The sequence below is a fragment of the Frieseomelitta varia genome, unplaced genomic scaffold (genome assembly GCF_011392965.1).
Source record: "Frieseomelitta varia isolate USP_RPSP 00005682 unplaced genomic scaffold, Fvar_1.2 scaffold_831, whole genome shotgun sequence".
Lineage (NCBI taxonomy): Eukaryota > Metazoa > Arthropoda > Insecta > Hymenoptera > Apidae > Frieseomelitta > Frieseomelitta varia.
Genome location: NW_025110625.1, coordinates 251,014 through 274,238, shown reverse-complemented (window position 1 = coordinate 274,238; position 23,225 = coordinate 251,014). Strand labels below are relative to the sequence as shown.

General features: G+C 34.2%; 1 protein-coding gene across 2 annotated transcripts in view; it reads left to right on the top strand.

Annotated features, from left to right (window-relative positions):
- Positions 1-23,225, top strand: part of LOC122536402 (homeobox protein unc-42-like) — a 29,238-nt gene that overhangs the window by 3,992 nt on the left and 2,021 nt on the right. For both annotated transcript variants that reach the window (XM_043668757.1, XM_043668756.1), the window contains exons 2-5: positions 4,910-5,037; positions 6,361-6,468; positions 19,558-19,740; positions 21,915-22,014. In XM_043668757.1, coding sequence (XP_043524692.1) covers positions 4,910-5,037; positions 6,361-6,468; positions 19,558-19,740; positions 21,915-22,014 — 519 coding nt within the window. The remainder of the gene's footprint in view (positions 1-4,909; positions 5,038-6,360; positions 6,469-19,557; positions 19,741-21,914; positions 22,015-23,225) is intronic.

Sequence of the window (23,225 nt, the reverse complement as noted above, 5' to 3'; positions counted from 1 at the left end):
TTTACATTATATTTACCTATATATTTTATATTACATTTACCCGTATATGTTATATCACATATATATTATATTATATATATATTATAAAATTTTTATATTATGTCTTTTAAACTGCTATTGTACACATTGCTTTTACAGTAAACTGCCTACAAAAATAGATTTTGTCAACGTATCATCTCTCTTCAAAAAAAAAAAAAAAGAATTGCAAGTGTACTGATACATTTTTGAGTATACTGTATATTCTTAAGTGGTCCAGTACAAGGAACATTCCCCTAAATAGGAAAGAAACTCGATCGCCCGTACGGAAAAGCGGGACTTGTTCGCAAGTCAGCGATATTAAATCTTCCTCTTAAAAACAGAAACGGAAGCCGGGGTCGTTTGTAGCGGAGAAATTTCGCGGATACGCGGTATTAAAAGGGGCCAAGGAATCGTCGCGGAAGACCATCGCTTGAGTACTTTTAATGCCGCGGAGAACGCAGAGGGTTAACGACATTAATTTTTCCCTCCTCTCTCTCTCTCTCTCTCTCTCTCTCCCCGCTACAGCCTCGTTTCTTTTTCTCTCGCTTAGCACCGCGACGTAGCTGAGTTTTCATTTGCATTAGAATACCGCGGCAGTTTCATCTCGTTTCGGGAGAAGTCTGACTGACCTTCGAGGGAAAAACAAAACCGGTCCTCCGGTTAAATTGGACCCATCGCGTGAAATTCATTACCGAATAACAAGATCCCGTAGAAATATAATGTGATGAAATTTTCGTCGCCGCGTCGACCTGTTGAACCTGCCGTTTCATTTTCGCGAGACGCCCCGTGAGAAAAAAAAAAAAAAAACAATTTCGGAACTTGAGGAAAACTTGTTTCGCGACGGCACGATGGAAAATTGTCGATGGTTCGAACCGTCGTAACCTCGTGAGAGTGAATCGTTCAGCAATCCGTCTGGTCTCATTTTTCAAAGGGTAAAGTTTTAAACAGCCAACTTCCGAACTCGTATCCTTTCGAAGAAGGGAAAATAAGGAAAATTCTCTAAATTTCACGGTTATTCGTGATTTTATTGAAACTGAGCGACAAAAGTTCGAAAAAATCCTTGTCTAACGTTCAAAATTTAATAAAACGGCGAAGAGAAAATCATACAGCGTATTTTAGGGGAGACTTTGATCTTCAAGATCACGCTATATAGGGTATAGTTATGAAAAAAATTTTCCGACGGGTTTCTGGGGACGTTTGAATTTTTAATAATTGTCGAGAATGAAGATCTAATTACGTAAAAGCATTGTTGAAAAAAATGCATCGAGGGTCGTGATTTTATCGAACTGATTTTCTAAAAATAAATTGCTCGAAATGTAGATGTAAATTTAAAAAGGAATCAAGCACAATTAGAAGAGTATAGAAGACAACTAGATAATACAATGAAAAGGATATCTGTTAAAAATGAAAAATGGAAAACGAAATTTTCCCAACAAATTGATCGTCTTTACGAACTAACAAAACACAACTTTAACAATTTTAATTGCAATTTTCGGACTGCGGATTTTTATGCGAACTTGTGCTTTCGGGAATATTAGAATTCTAATAGGAAATTGTTTCGAATATCTCGTTTTTACATTATACAAAATTTCTACAACATTATACAAACGCATACGTGAAAATTCCATTGATTGGTACACGGATCAACTGAAAATGAAATTCCTGACAACAGCGTTTCTGTGGCATTCACTGGTTATTTATGGATTAGTTTGACAAGCAGACTTCTAATTAGAGGAAAAAGTTCCCGGCGAAGGGGCAGCTTTTCGTGTTAACTGGAATTTGGTGGCAGATGCCAGTGGAAGACAGCTGCGAAATCTCTGTATACAGTATAATTATTTCGAATGCCATTGGTACAGCTGCAATTGTTCACCCTTTCCCAGTCGTTTTAATTTCGTGATAGCCGCGCTCATTTAATCCCGAGAACTTTGAACGGACGAAGATTAAATTTTCGCAAATGAATAGATTCAATTTTTATGTGAAAACTACAGTGACGAACGTAACTAAACTACTGCGTATATAAATCCTTCCTTATTAGACAAAATTCTGGAATAATCAAAGCTGATATAAATAATCATTGTTTTTCCTTCTTTAATCGCCTGCAATGTGAAACATACTGATTCAGTTTTGCAAATTTTTCAACTTGAACAACTTGCTAATATTCGCTCTGACTTTTCTAGTCTCGCTTTGTATATAATGTTTCAACAATATAATTCCGGATGAATTCCAATCCACTACTCTTCGATTCTCTTCAAAAATTAATGTAACGTCCTCGTTTCGAAAATTTCCACGAATACAAGAAATTTTCATACTCTAAATTGAAATATAATAATCCCTCGGTATATTTTCAACTGCACCTAATTAATCGTCAAACATCTTCACGCGCAATTCGACACAATCTTAACCACCGAAACGTCGTTTTCTATTTTTCATCACAGACAAGTAGAAAATTCGTTGGCGATGTTTGAAAATTTCCAGTATCGTTGCGACGCGTATCTTCTTCTTTTTTTTTTTTTTTTCGTACGAAGAACAGCCACGCCGTGGACGAGCAACGAGCATATAAAACACTGGCAACGCATTAGCGGTTCCCGCTAAGAAATAGACGACATAACGGGGAGATTTCCCTCGTCTTCTCGTTGAACTTGACCGAGTTTCACTGTTCACCGGGTAACGGGGCAAGGTATGTAAAGTGGACAGCATTCATCCTTGAACATTGAATCAGCATGTAACATGATTAGGTCATTAACGCCCTAACCAAGTTAGCATAGTGCGAGGGACTTCGCTCGCCACCGTTACCCCGACCCGTACGTTCGTATGTTCGTTCATAAAGCCGATACCGTGAAACAACCAAGACGAACGCAGAGACTTCTACACCGGTGGATATGCCAACCTCGCGTCCCCTCGATTCGGACGGTTCCTCAACAGTGAACAAATTATCGCATGTATCGCAAGTGTTTCTCTGTTTCGCTTTTTCTGTACGACGCTTTTCTGCACAGTGCAGCATCGTGTATAAATTTAACTGGACAATCGTTGAAAGATCGGTATCCTTGTCACGTTTCGACAATTCTTCGATAATACGTCTTCTACTTCTACTGTTAATTTCTTCTGTATTTTTTTTTTTTCTTCTTTTTTTTGGATAGTCGATGCTTCGTGTATAAACATCCGTATATAAACTTTTTCGAATGCAATATTTCAGAAATATTTCAATCGTTTTAAAATTTCAACATATTGGTCCTTAGTAGCAACTATTTCGGCATAGTCCACAAATGCCAGATTTTGATCCATTCCAAATTTTGAATAAATTCCAGAATTTGAGAAGATGAAGACGCTGTAAGATGCTTAGAGTTCTATCTTTTTCTGACGCTACGTGCGTATGTTTTCTCAAATGGTGACAATAGACAATTGATGAAATAACAACAGACAGCATATATACTGTTTTAAAAATAATAAAAATAGACATGGTCCAATTTATAATAACTAGGAATCTAGGAATTAGCAAATCAGCTAGATTGTAACACAGACTATTTTAAAAATTATTTGCTGTAACCAGCTAGGTAGTGTATCGATCTTCAGCTACCGAATTATTTATCAATATTTATTAATTGTATATTTCAAGGCTAAATCAAATACGTTCGTTTAAATTGTATTTTATATTTCAACGAATCTAAAACTGTTCAGGAAACTTATTACACCGAAAGTGTAATTCATTTCGAAGTTACAAAGATTGTGCACACTGTTCTTTATTTCAAAGAATAGTTAGGAAATAAGTGTATGATTTATTTCTTTCTTTCCCCTTTTTTTAGAATTGAGAATCGAATTTTTTAGAATTCGGTCACTTTAATTGATCTTACGTTGGCAAACTTGTTCTTTTATTTGATTTTTTTGGATTAAATATATATTTTCTATTTATACGTGCTCTTCTATTCTATCAGAATTATAAGAATTAATAATTAAATATTTTATTAAATTATTTGTTGAATATTATAAGGTGTTACAGAGTTATATACTAGAGATTTTTGATATATATTTAAATATTTTATACACTGTCAATTAGAATTAAATCAAATGAACGAAAGTAAAATGAAAATGAAATATAATCAAATTTTTGCTTCGATAAAAGTAAAAATTGCACGTTTTCAATAATTGCAATACAAACTGTTTAAACTAGTTTGGCAATTCTACTGTTTACATATTGTGTATTAAAATATACTGTATTGCAGTTATACTTTCTGTAAAACTTTATCAATTATATGACCATATTTAACACGTATTTCTCACTTTTAACATATATTCGTATATTGGAATATATATTAAAATTTCCTTCCTTAGTAAAACGCGGATATTTATGCATTTTGATAAATGTATATAATTAAATAATTGCAACGCAATTAATTCACTAAATATTACAAAACATATTTCAATATTTCACATATTGTTCTTCATTGTCGTATCCTTAAATTTCCCCAAAAATGCATAAAAATCCTTAATCGTCGAATGAAAAATAAAAAGAAAGAAAATACCAACGAAATATGTCAGTCAGCTTTTTCCTGAGATCTTCAATTGTTAATTAGATTATCGTATTGTAATTAAATAAACTACACACTAATTCTATACTTTTTGAAAAATTTAAGTTCCCCAAGAGTCAACAATATTCGTATAATATACGAGAATGTATGAAATATTTATCTATCGTGGTATTTAATACAAGAAACAAATATTTACTCACAAAACTATAGAATTACAAAAATTCACGAGTTATTATACGAATAGGAAGTTGCTATGCTATAAAATAATTTCCAATTTCCGAGGGTCAAATGATCGAAGCTGACATATAGACAGACAAGTCTGTTAATACAAAGGTTCGCTTCACTGATTTTACTTTCATGGATTCCAGGCGCGGAGGGAGCTTTTAAAAAGTTAAAACCCGATCCTTGCGCTTCGAGTCCTCACATCGGTCACACACCTACCACCGCCAGCTGTCCAACGCCTGCTCGACGACGGCACAGGACTACTTTCACGCAGGTTTGCTCTCAAAAGTTACATTAATTTACACGCGCGCTTTTCTTTCGTCGCGAATCAAAAAGCAACCTATTCCTCGAATTATCTCGCTAGACGTAACTCGCGCAACTTGCTAGAGCTCCGTTCATTCGAACTGAATTTCAGTCATCTGATATCCGATCTATCTGGTCTAGAACTATCAAACGAAAAAAGTATAAAATTTGTGGCGAAGAAATTGAAGTGTAATGCAACGAACGACACACAAGCTTCTCTATTTACATATTTTACTAAAAGTCATTCGAGTTTCTGAAAAAATAGACTGTTATATAAGTATATATGAGATTTTAAAATATACGAAATTATGAATTGGCCGTTTAAAGTAACTCGAACTCAGTGTTAAATGAACTCTTGCCAATTGAATTCACTTATCCGAATCTCAACTCTTATCGCGTGAACGAAAAATCATTCATTAAGTAAACTTATTGATCGGAAATTACACGATCTCTTTGTCACTTTGTGAAATAAATTACTTGTTGTTTAATCAATACGCGAGGTAAAAGTTTTTTTTTTTAAATACTATTATTATACAAACTGCATACTATTATACAAGCTGCCACGTCTCTTTCAATTAATGCTTCTATACAATTTAAATGCAATATGAAGAAAATAATATAAAATATTCAGGTAGAATGCTTTTTATAATATTTCTTAAAATCTCTTCTTTCTTTTCTTGAATTGAATCTATGGAAATGCAAAATCCTTCATTTTTGACATCAACGTAGATGCTGAAAATTATACTATCCTCCAACTCGCTAATTATATCTTAATACAATCAATTCTCGTTAGAATAATTTTTATTTTATTTACATCTAAAAAATAGCATTCGTTACCAAAAGATACAATTCCAACTGCAAAAGAGACATTGATGATGGATAAAATTCACAATTCTACTCTCTCTTCCTATTCTATAATGCTACTGTAAAAGAAAGTGTTCTATAATTCGTCTAATTTGATAACTTCTACGATACTTTGCCAATTTCCTTGAGAAATATCTCGAGACGTGATTTTTTCTTTTTCTTACTTTTTTTTTCTTACAGTTTCTTACTTTTTTCTTCGACTGAAAAGTATGAATTTCTATAAAAATCCCTTGTTCGTCGGCAATCTCTCGCGCGCCAGTCCGCCCACGATTCTCGGTCTAGGTTGGATTACACATTGGGTAAACTCGTCAGCGAATTTTTCGATAACGACATTTCGATTACCTCGATCCGAGATCTTTCGGTGCAGCGTTCAAATTTCCTGCCGGCCAGTCCGGATCGGCTTCACTACGGCCTTTCAATTGTTTCGCAGGAGCAGCTGGCAGAATTGGAATCGGCATTCGCAAAATCTCATTATCCAGACATATACTGCAGGGAGGAATTGGCGAGGTCCACTAAATTGAACGAGGCTAGAATTCAAGTGAGTATCCCGTAGTTTTCTTTAACCCAAGAAATATAGGAAACACGAGAAGCTTCTTGATTCACTTTCCATTGAGCTCTTTGGACGGACGATCAACCTTGGTGAAATATCATCCTCGTGAAAAGCAACTCGAACGAAGTGGTTTTCACTCGTTCTTGTAAAAAAAGAAAAAAAAAAAAAAAAGAAAAATTAATGAATCGCGAGCGAGAAATGATCTTCAACTTGATTTACCGATTCTTACGGGGATTGGATCGTATTTTCAGAATGAAATGAATGTTATTTATTAAGTTGAGAAGTGCAAGAAGTACTGTTCGAATTTTTTACTTTGTATAATTTCTGAATTTCATTAGATGTTTAATGGAAAAGTTAAATTTCAAGTAATATCCGTTTTCGATTGATTGGTGAGCAACAACTAATTTTATCTTGTAATCGATCATTTTTCTACGTTTCCTAAATCTTTATACTTCTTCGTATCATTTTTGTATTGAATTCAGAGTTGAAGAGTAAATTAGTGCTATTTATTTTATTTTGACGTGGCACTATACAACGAAAAACGAAAGAAATTATAATTCTAACTGTTAAATATAAGTAAATGTAATGATTACAAAATTTTGACAGCTTCTGCTGGCTTGAACTATGAAAATTCAAAGATTAGCCAAACGAACAGAATTCATCAACGGAACGTATCTTTTTTTTTTTTTGACTTCTGAAAATCTTTAAACAAGTTTTAAACCGGTTTTCTCGTGAAACGTTACATACGTACATACGTACGATATATTTTCTATCTTTCTGGCCATGAGTCATGCAATAATCGAATCAAAGACGCATGTAGGGTGACAAAATGAAATTACGCGCGCAAATGTCGATCCAAGACACCCTCGAGTCTTTCGGGGGTTGCAGAGTCAATCAGCGGAAACGGAGGCGTTTCGAATAAACTATCTGACGTTCGCTGCAAAATAACGAAACAACAAAAAACGCGATGCGTTGCTCATTACTTGAAACAAACATAAACTCCTGCTGCAGTTTCGGGCAAATTTTACTCGTGATAAACATAAAACACGAAATTATTAAAGTCGTTGCTCCTTCTGAGCAAATTCTTTAAAATAAACGTAAAGCAAAAAATTATTGAAATTGTTGCTCACTCCAGATTTGGATACATTTCGCTTGAAACAACGATAAAATACCAAATTATCGATATTAATGAGTATTAGCTACGTTGCTTAGAGTTGAGCAAATGTTGCTCGAGGCAAACATGAAGTACATGAAATATCGAGATCGTTGCGCTATTTTTCAGATAGTAGGGAAATTTTATTCGAGACGAAGGATTTTTCAATTATTTGAAAATAGCGAATTGCCTCGGGTCCGTGGGTACGGCAACCAACCCAAAGGACTCACGCAAGCAGGGATTGGTCGTGGACACATGACATGACCTTTGCCCTGGCGGTCCTCCCTGCGGTAGGTCCTCCCAACTCGCTCCAGTTATTTGAATATTTTTGCCATAATAAATTTCACCGTTATTCAGTTTGTCGTTTATTATGTAAAAATGCAACGTGCTGAAACAACATGTACCTAACGAAATTTCAACTGATGGTCCGTGGATAATTTATGCAATATTATATAGATACCGTGTATTAACCTGATACTTTTACGCGTTCACGCGTTCACGTTAAACGTGGCTAGACGTGAAACAGTACTGCAGAATAATTTTGCAGAGTGATTTCTCGTAGAAATTTTTCGAAATTTACAACCACGAATTTCCTTTTCTCGCTTAACTTTTGAAGCTTAAATCGATCTCTGACGGGTTACATTAGCTCATTGTTTTATCTTCAAAATTGGTGGAATATTGTAAAATTTTTGGCTTTTAAAAATACAGTGCTATATCAGAATAAAGTGAATATTCGTTAAATTGTCACTGTCTTGTTATAAAAATGAGTTCAGAAGTACAAAAAACTTTTAGTGCCTGCGACAGAAATCTAAAGCGTTTTGTCGTTTAATTCCAATGTTCGAAGTTTAACAAAACTGTAGGAAATGTAGTGAAAATATAAAACAAACTTCTGTGTGGAAAAGAAACGAATGTCTTTATTTAATGAAATGTTAATAATCAAATAGTGTATGCGATACAAATGAGGTAGTCACGCGGCAAGGACTGGCAAAGAACGAAAACTTCCTGTTCGGCATGGTCCTATCCGTAACTGTAGAGAATAGTGTGAAGAGGATAAAAAACAGATGTTAACCTTTGCCCCTCATAAAGCCATTTTCAATGGGCCTACACTACTGGATGGTCGAGTCGTTGTATTCCAACAAAAACAAAAACAAAAAGGGGACACTTCAACCTTCAAGACCACAGTGGATTTGCTTGAGAAGAAAGTCGTTTGATGCTCGAATTTTCACAATTTCCGAGAACAAAAAGAAAAAAAAAAATAGCTTTCACATAAAAGTATGCTTAAAGAAAAAGAAAGAAGAAAAACCAAGGCGGAGGCTCGAAAATGAGAGCAACCGGACTTCGTTTAAAATACAGACAATACTTTCTGTTATCATCTATCGTGCGCGAGTCCACCGTCGCGGTCTCAAATAGAGAACGTTTGCAAAAGAACGAGGGCTAAACACTCGGCGCGATGCGGCCGGCGAAAGATGAAACGCAACAGATTCGAGGGTAGTAGTGCGGTTTTTGACAACGTTAAAGAATGGACAGGTTGGAAAGAGGAGTCTCTCGCGGTGGCAAAGGATTTCGCGTTAGCTGGCGCGGAGCCCCGCTAGCTAGCTAGCTAGACACCCCCCCCCCCCCTCTCACTTTCGAATCCTGAAGCGGTACATATTAAAACAGTCGCCAGTGCGTTTCGCTCTTTTGATATATAATGCAGGACGGTGTTGTTTGAGTTAAAAGCCCAGGAACCGCGGTGACTTAACCCTGTTAAACTGCGATGCCAAGTAAAACGCGGTTTGCTTTGCTTTTACTCGTTGGTTATAATCCATGCACAAAGTGTCCAGGCAGGAAGTGGCTTCACCCAATGCGGCGGGGACTTTTCGAACGCGTTCATTTGCCAGCCTCAAATGCAAAAATATCCACCCCCTTCTTCAATCGGTCGTTTCTGGCCATTAACTTTGAAACGAGCCGATGCGATCGGCCACCGGTTTACCATTCGGTGTCGTTCGTTTTCTTTTTCTTCCTCTTGTTAGCAAGCTTGCTTCCGTTCGCGACGGTTAAAGGTTGTTAAACACCGTTCACGCAATTTTTCTCCTGTTTCGAGTTCACGTTGATTCCTCCTGATTTTCTTCCAGTTGCACGAAAGAATGCAATTGGTAGACGTGTTTGATGAATATCGACTTCGAAATATCAACTTTCGGACTTCGTTCGGCAACGAAGCGACGGATTGAACATCGTTTTTGTATCTATGAATTCACTATCTATTGTTATCAAAGAATACTCACGTTGTTACTAGAGAAAAAGAGGAAAAAGAGCAAGAGAAAAATATTAATCTTACGTTCTGTCATTTCCTTACTTGAAAATATTCCAATTAAAAACAGAGTGCACAGAGTACGTAATTCCGAGATAAATTAGACTAGCGTGCAAGTACTTGAACGGTTTTAAATTACTGCAATATAAGATACAATTTGAAGTGAATCTAACTCGTTTAATCTCGATACGTACAATTGATAAATATTGATAAAAAGAATAATTGGGCGAATCGTACATTCAGTTTAACAAACGAAAAGAACATTTTTAGATGTTTAATGTAAATTTTAATCGAAGAATAATAGCTTCACGTTTTGTTTAAACTTGAAATGTTTTTCAATTTCGGAGAAACGCACGTGAGTTGAAAATGAAAAAAATCAAACTTGATTTCCGCAAGTCTTTTGCCTGTCCATTTGCAAACAGATTAATAACGCAACAAAATGTATATGTATATGTCAAAACCTTTCTTTCCTGAAATAATCGTAAATCAAGATGATAATATACTATCATAGTAGTGAATTCTAATGAAAATTCTAAGAACTCTTCAAACATACGTACGTTTCAGTCTCATTAAAATATCTGAAATTGTGCAAAATTCGAGTTAAAGCATCCCCTAAACTAATAATTTCTCTATATAAATGTGGAACACACCGAGCCGATTTAAACGCACGTAGTTCTACGAGAAACGATCAAACTTTTACACATCCACTTGCAAATAGACATTAAAATACGCACATCTGAAAATCTTCCTTTCGTTATAAAATTTCACGATCGAATTAAGTTAAAATGAAACACCCTGTACCGTGTAAAATGACACAACATTGACTCAAAAACGAACGTCTAGTTCAGATCTTAGGAAGGATTTCAAAAGAAAAAAAAAAAAAAAAAAAAAAAAAAAAAATTTCAAAACCCCCCCAAAAGAAAAAAAAAAAAAAAAAAAAAAGAGAGAATTCGAAACTCCCCCGAAAAAAACGCACGTCTCGAAACATCGAGGGAAATTTCTTTAAAGAGAGCCACCCCCGCGGTAGCTACGGCATTTTGTATTTTGGAAGATGGCGACACGCGAGTAGGGGTGCTTGTTGGATGAAAGAGAAATAGGTAGGGAACGGCGGTGGCAAAGTTGAGATGAGTTGGGAAGGAAGGGTGGCTGGGTGGCGCTGTACCGGAGGCTGCCATTATATCTGAGCCGCCATTTTAAATTGAATTTTCTCCACCCTAGATAGATCTGAAACGTCTCGGCCTTGCCGAGGTTCTTCCTTCGTTGCGAGACGGCGAGTAAGAAGATGAGGAAAAGTAGAGGGAAACCGTACGAAGGAAACACAGCAAACCCCCCTATGGCTCGTGTCCCTATCTTTCTCTTCTCTTATCTCTCGCAACCCCTGTTCCGCCATGGATATCCTACACGCCTCTATGCCACGCTACACCCCCGAATGCTAACAGCAGAATTTTCCCTAACGAGGAATAAACTAAAGCATACGAGAATGTTGCAGGGTAATTGGTATTTTATCGACACTGTGAATTTTCGAAGGGAACTCGATACGATACATTTGACTACAAACTGTCATATTCGTGTATTTAATACAGATAGTTACACGGCAGAGCAACGGTAATATTTATAGTTGGCAGTATAAAATCAGTTGTATTCGAATGCGAGTTCTCTGAATTTGTTCCTCTACTAAATAGATATTATCAATTTTCGTAATTTTATAATTTAAAACAAAATTTAGGTTGAAATTCAACGTGATCTATGCATATGTGATTATAAAGATACTGATAATTTTCTATGAGCAAAGTCTATTAAATTATATGATTGTTAAGTAATATAATTTACCGACAATTTACAATTTGCTATAATATAATTTTTATAATTACATTCAATTAATTCAAAGGCAAGTTGTAAAAATATTTTGCAATGAAAAACAATATACATATACTTTTATGATAGTGTTTCAGATTGCAATTTTATAAAAATTATAGAAAATTCATACGTTCACACAAGTGCATTCATGTTGATTCTTTTTATTTTGATATCGTTTGCAATTACCCAAAAAAAATAATTGTGGAGAGAATAATACTTTAAATCGAAAGATCAAATCCAATATCACGAAAATCAAAATTTATCACAAAATTAATCTTTGCATCTCTCACATGTGTTCTCTATACTCAGAGAGAAATAAACTAACATATGAATTTTTATTTATTAATACAATACCTACTTTTCAAAAATATGTAAAATAAACGTTTTTTTTCGAAATTCGTCAAAATCAAAGACAGTTTAGAAAAACTGACGATGATAATGATAATGGTAAAAAAAAAGGAGGGGGGTAGCATCGTGGTAAGAGAATAATTCTCGAATCACCGCACAAGAAATCCCATTACGCCGAGGAAAAAGAAAGGTGAATCTGAGACCCAATATTGAGTTAGCTAAGTTTTCATTCGACCTTTTTACTTCGATTCGACTTCCGATCGAAGCCTACCTAGTGGGCGTTTTACGAGAAAATTGACTTCCTATCTGAGAGGAAATAAGAAAAACTGACGAACGAAATAAAAAATTATCAACGCACATTCCTTGTTTTATCAACGGTGGAAATATATTTTCAGATTGAAGCAATTCGAAGATAAACGAGACTTACACATTTATCATTTATGGTTTGAAAACTGTTCATAAGATTGTTAACCGTTTGTTAAAAGATTCTTAATTACAACGCATAAATCTTTACGAAGAATTTATTTATTTATGGGATGTTCTTCAAAGAAAACTAAATTATTGTTGAAACATTTTGTTTGATTTTATCGCATTGTATTTTGTACTTCGTCTCCATAGAAAGATTGAAATTTTTAATTGTCTATAAAAGTCATTTTATAGTTACTAGACACGATATACTGACAAATAATTTTTTTTACTAAACATTTATTCACTTTTCTACATCACTGTCGTTGAATGTTGTAATTATATAATTAATATTTATCCATATTGTTCATGTTATATGTATTTTGTTCGCTGCGTCACAAAGTGTAATACCAAAAAGTAAACGAATTTACTACAAAATCCAACACTTGAAAACATTTGAACTATTTCTATTTCAAAATATCTAATAATTTTCCAAAAATATTAAATAAAAACATCCAACCTATCCTAACATTTCAAAAACGAATTAATAATTCTATTTCCTGTTATATCCTATTCTATAAATGGATTATATTATATCCTATTCTATAAATGGATATATATCTATTCTATAAATGGATTTAATTAATTTCTTAATATTGTAACTGTGAAAGGAAATTTCAAAAATTTGTTTAATATCTTTTTAAATTCATCTACTATATTAATCTTAGATTTTAATATTTTTTCTAGATTCTATTACTAAATTGATGAAGTCCAGAAGTGTTTATAATATTCTGATGAATAATTACCTGAATGAAATTGCAACTTGATTCTAATATTTTTTGATTTGGCTAAAATTATGTTCTGTATTTATTATTATTACTTTCTTAGTCATATGCTAAAGTATTATCATTTCTCAATAAATAAATGAAGCTACATTTGACCATGAGTAATAATTGGCCATGAAACTAAACATATTGAGCCTTCAAAAAAACATTATCAACTTAAATTACAAAAATTTCGACTTGCACCGCTGCGATTCCCAGTCCAAATATAAAAAAAACTGAAATATTTATATTATTCTGATACAAATTATTGTCTGGTCCCCAATTAATTATATTTTAATTACATCCGGAGAGATACAAATATTACGAGCTACAATAACTCGCATAATTCGTTAAACACGATAACGTAGCCACGGCAATGCACAACAACGAATGAATTCGCATGGATATTCCCCTCTGTCTAATCACGAACCAGAAAAACAATATGAGAAACGTAAAAACGTAATAACAGAAACGAAGGTGATCGATGAATATTTCAACGAACAAACGCAGACGATAAGAAAGGGGAAAAAAATAAGAAACAAACAAAAAAAAAAAAGGAAGGAAGAAGTAATCCATTATCTGTGGATCCATTTTCTGTTTCTATACGTGGGTTAGCTACCAGAGCCGAGTGCAGTATTCTCTTAGGTATACAGAAGGATAGTTTTCTCGGTCGCGGTCCTCAAAGTAGCAGACATTTTGAGCTGTTCTCTCCCCTTGAGAGAAAGACCAAGAGAGAGAGAGAGAGAGAGAGAGAGAGAGAGAGAGAGAGAGAGAACTCTCTGCACTTTCGCTGTCCCATCTTCCGCCGCTATCTTTCTCTATGGCAGAACATAGCTGGAGGGTTGCGAGGGAGGGAGGGTTGGAGAGAGCACGGTTATTGAATTACGAACTCTTAGCTTTCCCAGTTCTTGCAGGGTACGCGCCTTAAGGGACGCGCGCACAAGTATGTTCGCAGAAAGCTCTTCCACAGGAGTTGTAAATAAAAAGAGTCATCCATTTTTAGCGGGTCTAGCCTCTTAACCTCTTGCGCTGGAATGACGTGCCACGCACGTCGAGAATCTTTTGTCCGAAATTGCAACATTTCCTCAGTTTCAAGTATATTTAAATCTAACAAATGATTAATTGACAATAACAAATGATTTATTACTTCTTAAATAATTTCTATCCAGCGACATCATACCGACGTGAGTTCGAAAGGGAAAGAAAGCGACGAATTATTGTATACGGTTCGGTCACTCGTTACGGTCCGCAATCTGCACTGCGCGTGCAAGATTTCGATCGACGAAACTCTTCGTTCATTTGAAAATGTACATACGTATGGCATAGTGAGCGTCACCTCGAAATCGTGGTGAACTGAAAAATTACCGATACATTTTATTAAACACGTGAATATAATTCTGCCATGTTGAAGTCGAAAGGATATTATCTGTAACTCAAATCAAAATATTAGTGCCAAACTAATGTTTAAATAAAAAATCTTAGCTATACTGAAACTGAAGGTATAGCAGCTTCTGTTTCGGCTATCCAATTATTAAATACTGAAAGTCTTTCTTTTAAAGTCAATCCTCAAACTATTTAAGTAATTAACACGTTGATTTTTAACCTCGACAGTCAATGAAAATCGTACATCAAATTTTAATTTAAATTGTATTTCTGATGACTGACGATTAATTAAGTTAGAAATGCTCAGGATAATCTGATTTCGCGCTTGTATGCATCAGACGAATTCTTCTTCTTAAGAACGACGTGGAAAATTGATTTGGCAATTATTTTCTCGAGATAATAAACGCAAGCGCTTTTCTTCTTTTTTTTTTTTTTTAAAGGACACATTTTACAAATACATACCATAGCATTAACAACATTTAGACCGAGCATTTTTATCGATACGAGGCCTGTTCTATTCGCACAAGCATGTATTAACGTGCGTGTGTGTGTCTGTAAAGTGAAATGTCGTTATATTTGCTGGGTAATATAATTTGCAGCGATGCATATTCGAATACTTTGAACTTTGACTTTTAGATCGGGCCTCTATCATAGAGTAATACATCACTATAATCAAAAATAAAGGCTTTAAAAAGAATAAATGAATCGCCGGTACTTTTTGACGATGCGACGACACGCGCGGAAAGAATGTTTCAAAAATTTACGTTCTGATAGAAAGTTAAAGGGAAAAGGGCGAACGATTCTTTCTCTTGCTTGCCTCGTCATAAAATATAGGGAGTAATATTAGCACGCGCTGGTATCCTTAAATTTTTAAAAAATAGTTTGCAGTAAGAGCAAGATTCTATTTATTACGTCTTTTTATTACTATTTCATTAAAAAAGAAAGAGTGATATTTTACATCGGTGTAAAACAGAGTTAGCTTCAAGTAAAAGTTTGTTAACACGAATGAATTAGCTTCAAGTAAAAGTTTATCAACACGAATAATGGTTGGCCATAAATTTATTGCACGTTCAAAATAGTACACCTAATTTTCAATTGCTTTTTTATGGTTGGTTTACTCAAAATTACCCAAAAATGAAATTCAATTGCTCTTTATTATTTAGCTATTAAAATGAAATTCAATTGCTCTTTATTATTTAGATATTAGTTTTAATGACAATTTTTTTCTTTTTTTTCTTTTTTTTTGCCCCTCGGTTGTTCTTCGACAACAAAACGAGAGAACTTCGACGCGAAACTAATGACTCACGGTGACACGTAAATTCAAATTATTCGGGATGCAAGTATCTTTTGTGCAAGTGCAAATCGGCTCGTGTGCCATGAATTCAAATGCGGGTCGCAATTGGTTATGCGTGGTGCTTCGCTTGTTCCGTGATTTCCGTATGTACAGTTTAAAATGATGTAGATATACATATATCTAGAGACATGAGTGCATGTGCACATGCGTCTCTTTTTGAAATTATCAACACAATCCTCCTTGCCTGACAGGCCGGTACAATGCGCTGGCAATTTAACTCACCGAAGAATTTATATCAATCCAATACACGTGATAACAGCGATATTTTCCGAAGCAGTTCATCAACTGTTTTTCAACGAAAGAAAAAGAGGAACAAAACAAGAAAGAAAGAGAGAGAAAAATGACGATACTGTCGCAGCGATGGTTGCTCATTTTTTTTTTTTTTTTTTATCAGTGTATTTATTGTCTTATTCAACGTGTGAGAGAAGTATATAAAATACGTAAAAATCAATTTGAAGATGCAAAAATACGTGTATAAATTTGAATACTAGAGTCCCTAGTAACTCTTTGAATACTAGAATCTGGGAATTAGTAATATTGAATAAATATATGGAAAGTATTCAAAATACTTATATAAAATATTTTGAGATTAGCAACTATTATGATTATATTGATAAGGTTAATTTCAAGATAATACATATATCTATATTTAATGAAGAATTAGTATATAGCATGAAAAATTGATACCTATAATCTGAAGCAGATACCTAATAAATATTAAAGATAATTCTTATTGAGTATTGACATAATGGATAAATGACTGTTTAAGTAGATACTTTTATATATACTCATATATAAATAATCTCTATATATTTTTTAGATTTATTCCAAATTTGACCAGATATACCTAATCAAGATACATGACTCTGATTACAGTGATTTGAATTTCGAAATGTTTCATATAACGAACATAATATATTCATTAAAGTGTCCAAGCACCGATTAAGGAGTCAAACAAATAATTTTATAGTCAATAATAAAATAATTGATTTACTCATTAGAGAGTCACATTATCATAAATATACCAAAAGTATATGTTCAAAAATGAATGTAATCCTTAATTTGTCAAGTTTTTACGATAATTTCAACCATCAAAGTAAAAATTTGACTCGTCGTGAACTCAGGCGGCTAAATAGCAATTTCGCTCATTTATTTTATCCACTTTTCCTATTTGCCAAGTGTTCTGTTTCACTTTCACAAATCTACCTACTCTCGATTTTGGAAACTGCGACTTTCCTTCTTTTCTATTTTTTGCAAACACTACATATATGCATTCTGTCATTTCTCAGCGATTTTCCCTTAATTTCCATCTCCGTGAATCCTCCCATCCTCTCCGCCAACCCTTCGCACATTATACACAAAAACATCGATGCGGATATTTCGCGGAGCAAGAAGAAAAAAAAAAGATACGCGAGCACGAAGAGCAAATCAGAAAGAAATAACGAAAAATAACCAAAAAGAGAGGAGAGGGAAGGAGAAAGAAAGAAAAAAAAAAGAAACAGCAGCCAGGAAGATAGAGCAAGTGGAGAAACCAGGCTTGATCGAGCCACCCTCGTGTGTCACTCGTTTCGTCATACGATAGGGTGCAAAAACGACAGAGAAATCACGCAAAAGCGGGATCGAGAGAGAGAGAGAATATATATATATTATATACATATATATGTATATATATATATATATATATATGTACATGTGTACGCGCGTGTATATGAATGCACGAGAGAGATAGTGATAAGAGGAGGAGAGATGGTGCACAGTAGAAATGTCGATAAAACATGTTGGCCAATGAGGAAGCTTCGAGTGACGTCATAGTCGTGGCATTGGCCAATCAGGAGGCACCGGTAACATCACCACGAGGGTGGAAACAAGTCGACCCCAACCAGGGGAGAGGCTTTTCTCTTTCTGGGGGGGTTGCACGGAAAAGGGTCGGTTGCCAGAGAATCGCGAGAACCCGGAAGAAGAGAAGAGAGGGGAAACGAAGAAGGAGACTACAAAGAGGAAGGGGGTTGTAGGTGGTTGTAGGCGGGTTAAGGGGGTAGCAGGGGGATGAAACGAGAGAGAGAGAGAGAGAGAGAGAGAGAGAGAGAGAGAGAGAAAGAGAGAGTGGCGGAGAGGGGGTCGAGGGGGTGAGAAGTCGGAGGTTCGGGGATTCGGTCTGCATGCCGGGGAGTCGCTGGTGGCGGTTCAGGCAACCCCCAATATGGGTTTACTAATCCCGCGAAACAATGGAAATTGCCCGATGCAAAATGGCGATAGATAAACTACTCTACCTCGGGGAGTCCGAGAAAAGCCGGGATAGATAGCTCGGCGACTGATAATAGAAGGGAAATACCCTGTTCGTTGGCTGATCAATCCGCTGCCGTGGATGTCGTTCGATTGTTATTATTCGCGTTTTCGGGTTTCGGTTGCGCGGCACTTGGAGGTCGTTGAACTTTTGACGTCACGTTTTTTTGAAAAACGTTGCCGGTTAGGTCAATTAAAACGAGCAGACTGCGGGGAATTGAAAGATGGATAGATAGAAAGAATGTACGCGGAGAATGTATTGTGTAAATATGTAAAATGTCCAACATAGAACACTAGATTGCGGATTTTTATGCAAATTTGTATTTTCGATCGCAATCCGTAGTCCGAAAATTAGAACTTCCGTGGAAAATTGTTTTACGTAGATATTAGATGTTGCACTGTACTTTGAATTTTGTGTAATTTTCGTGCTTTAAAATTTCCTGCAAAATTTAATAGGAAAAACAATTTAGATTCCTATTTAGTTTTGAAAGATTCGTAAAAATATAAAAATGCATAATCATCTACAATCCATTAGTAATGATAACGTACAAAATAGTAACAATCCATAAGTAACGAGTAACATACAAATAATAAAGACAGATACTACTTGTGTTTAATGGTAATAATTGGCAATACACGTAATATACTTCAATATCTAAAATGCAGATTGTGCAACATGATTATTACAGTCTCATCCAAATTCTAGAGATATAAATTGTTTCATTCAATACCTGGTACAAAAATACACATGAAATTTTCCTACAAAAAGACGAAAGCTTTAAACTAACAGGATAAATGAATAAATTATTTAATTCGTTTACAAAGAGATGGAATAAGGCGACGCATACATTATTGATTAAATAGATTTTACATACAAACTTATTACAATGGAATATGCAAGATGTCCAACTTTAATTGCAATCGCTAATTTTACTTTTCAACGTAAATATAATTTTCTTTTGACAACAACTGTCGAGATTTAAATTCGAGACATGATCAATTTAGTTTAAGATCCCTTGAACAATCTTTTTAAAAAAGTTACTGAATTAAAAATACACACACCGTTTATAGATTGATATAAGTTAAACTAAATTATTTATCTAATAATGGGACACACGACAGTGGTCCTTGAAAACAGAAGACTTTTTTAAATTCTATCCCGCTTTCTTTGTACTAATAGGTCTGGTTTCAAAATAGAAGAGCAAAATATCGGAAACAAGAGAAACAACTTCAGAAGGCTTTGACTCCGATTCCTGCTTGTCAAGGTGCTATGATGAGGAATATTTACCCTGGTGCTAGCAGAGGTTATCAACCGTACCCTCACCCTCATAATAGCATAAATGGAATAAACCGCTACCCTCAGGCAAGTCATCTTTTTCTCAAAAATGTTCATTCGTTTGTCATTCCCTGTATTAATCTCACTATATATATTCGTACTGCAATTTATTCTGATGGAAAACATTTCTTTCATCATTCCTTTAAAAATGAATATATTATTATTCAGATTCAATGTAATTTTATTAGTAATCGACAGTTTATTTTCTTACAAATTATAGGCATCCGGATTTTTTCTACAAAACGATGCCAAAATTAGCATACAATTAAGAATACTTGAAAATACGAAAAAGCAACAAATTGATTTATTGTTTCACATAATGATTGAATAAGAATTTTCGGTTATGAAGATTTGCAAATATCATCATTAAATTTATAAAATTTATCACTGAATATATAAAATTTGTTAAATTTAATAAGAATTACGTATTTATTAAAATGAGCAAGAAATTTGCAACGTAATAAATTCAGTTCATCGTAAATATAAATTTTGTTCTTATAGTGTGATCTACGTAATCTATCACTAACTTAATATTATTTCATACTTTTACTATCAATTTCTGACCATGTACATATGAATCGTATGTTTTGTTCTCATTTTTATTCACGCAATACGTTGACACTGTTTTTCAGAAAAAAAAACTGAGACACTCTGCGCAAATAATTCTTCAAGTCGCTCATTATCGTTAAAAATATATTAGTGCATTATCAAAAACAAAAATACTAACATAACGTTGACGTACACAACGAAATTTAATTAATACCTCAACATACTAAATTGTCACGTTTCAATATTACTCGTACTTTAATACAAATTCAAGTTTAAATTTGAAGTTCAAGTATCTATCGTATTTTTACAATGAAAATTCAAGTTTAGCACAGGTGACACTCCAGTTTTATTCGAAAGAAGAAGATTTGTCGAAAGACAAAAATATTTCTCGTCCACGTGTATGTAATAAAATACGAATAATATTAAATCTCAAGGTGTCACGTACCGATACAATTCATTCTATTTTTATTATATCTACATTAAAAAGAGAGAGAGAGAGAGAGAAAGGGAAAAAAAGAAATCGTTAGCGCTGACAATCGATGCATCACGCTTAGCAAGCAACGTATCGTATCCCTACGAATGAATTCGATGCGTTTCTCGTTAATGATTTTAACCGAGGTATTAAATTGAAGTGCACCTGAGCGTACGTCCGGTGCATCGCTATCGGTCGATGTAGCTAAATTGCATTTCGACTGATTAGTTGGGTCGGACGGATTACCGAATGCCTACCGAATTAATTAAGCCAATAATTCGTCGAGCGTATCGGTTTGCCAATAAAAAAAGAAAAAGCTTCGAGATCCCCTTAATCGATCCTCGAAGTCATGTTTGTAATACTGCCGATAAAATTATTCGCCGATACTCTCCCTTTGACGTCTCTCTCGTCCGTTGTCTTTTCTACTGGCAATCCGATCTAGAATACTATTCTGTAACAACGAGATTTCGATTTTTGCAGAGCGATCCTTTACTGACAAATTTTCTACTCTCGCAATTCCTGCGTTTCGTATTAATACAAAATATCATTCTGTGAGAATTTTATTTGCTCTACTCGATTTTATTTATTCTGTGTATCAACTGGTTCCTAACGTCGATAAAAGATGGCTAGGAGAATAAAACAAAATTCTCCGTGTTATTAATCTAAATTACTATCATTCTTTGATTTTGACTAATCTTAAGAAATTTTCTATTTTGTGTTTCTTATGCTTCGTATTAATCTAAAATACTATACTCTGCAATAACGAATTTTGATTTTTGTAAAATAGCTCTTTAACAACCAATTTTCTAGTCGTAATTATTATCGCTTAATATTGATTTAAAATATCATTCTAATAATAAATTTGATTTTATTTATTCTGTATATCAACCGGTTTCTAATGTCGACGAAGACGAAGTATAAATAGGAGTTAAATAAAAAAGGAATTCTGTATGTTGGTCTAAACTACCACTCTTTAGTGACAAATTTTTAAGTCCGTAAAAAAAATAAAGGATAATAATCAATTAAAAAATAAACAGCTCACATTTTAATCCATTAATGCTCAAAGTTGCGTTAACAAATTATTATTATACCTTTTTAAACGATATAGCATGAAACATTCTGTCGTTTATCTTTGTGTAATCAGTAATTTATATTTATATAAATTTATGTTTATATGTAGATGGGTACGACGTCCTATCCAAGTATGACCCAACCATTTTCCATGTCACATTCAGCGTCGAATATGTCTGCAGTTACTGGTATGAGACAAGATGCAATGGGTGAGTTCACATGATTTTTAATTCAACATTTAAATAATCACTTATTAATCAGTTTATATCTTTATTAACTTAGAAGTTAATTTGCAATTCTAGATTATAAATTATTTCATTTTCTTTTTCATTCATAAATATCAAGACCCACAAAATCTAGAACTATTATTTCATTTGAAACTTTATAACATCTATATAATTTATAATAAAGTTATAATTATATCATCAATTATAATTATAATATAATACAATTAAATTTTTTCTCACCAATGAAACAATTTTGTCATCTACGTTTCCAGATTTTCTATATTTGCAATTTTCCAAATTTCTAATTTTTCAATAGACTCTCCTGAAAATCCAATGAAAATTTCTTGAACGATATATATAGATGTAAGACGAATCACAGAAACATTCGTACTTCTTCAATTGTGTCGACTTTACTGATATCAATCTGCGATATAAATTTCAAAATTCTGTTCAACGATGCAATTAAGCTTAATTAATTAACATTCTGGCTGATGATGAAACACAGACACAAATCGTTCAAAATCGGCAATTACAGGAAGATAATAAGAATAATTATGTGATTTACTATATTTAGATATATAATAACGCGTAAGAATTTATCAATTTAAATTTAAAGAATGAAAAATGTACCCTATGTCTTATATCTCCTCATGTAAATCTATTCCCGACGCCTGTCTAATTATTTACAAAAAAGTAGAAAATTAGATTATCAACAAAACAAACGACAGGAATTGTTACCAAATTCCTTCTAAAACCGGAAACATCCGCGCGTGTTTTCTCTCGGCTGTTACGCTGTTGTCTTATAGGTGTCGATCTAAAATTATTAAATGACTTGGCAAAACGTTGGACCGGAAATAACAGGAATCGGACATCCGTACAAACGTTCGTTCGTTCAGTCCAAGACGCTCTCTCCATTTCCGCTCCAATGCCGTCTTACATCATTTCCGGCGCAAGATGGAATATCGCTTTAAAATCGAATCAAGACTATTCACGAATTGCCTGTCTGCCAGTGTTCGTGTTCAAGTTTTCGTTCGGCGGTAGAGAATGTCGAGAGAGAGAGAGAGAGAAAGAGAGAGAGAGAGAGAGAGAGAGAGAGAGAGAGAGATCTCCGGCCAATATTTCTCTCTCGCGTTCGTGTAACGATTTAACGTCTTAATGCGGTAACAAATCGACCGATTAACGATTACGACGAG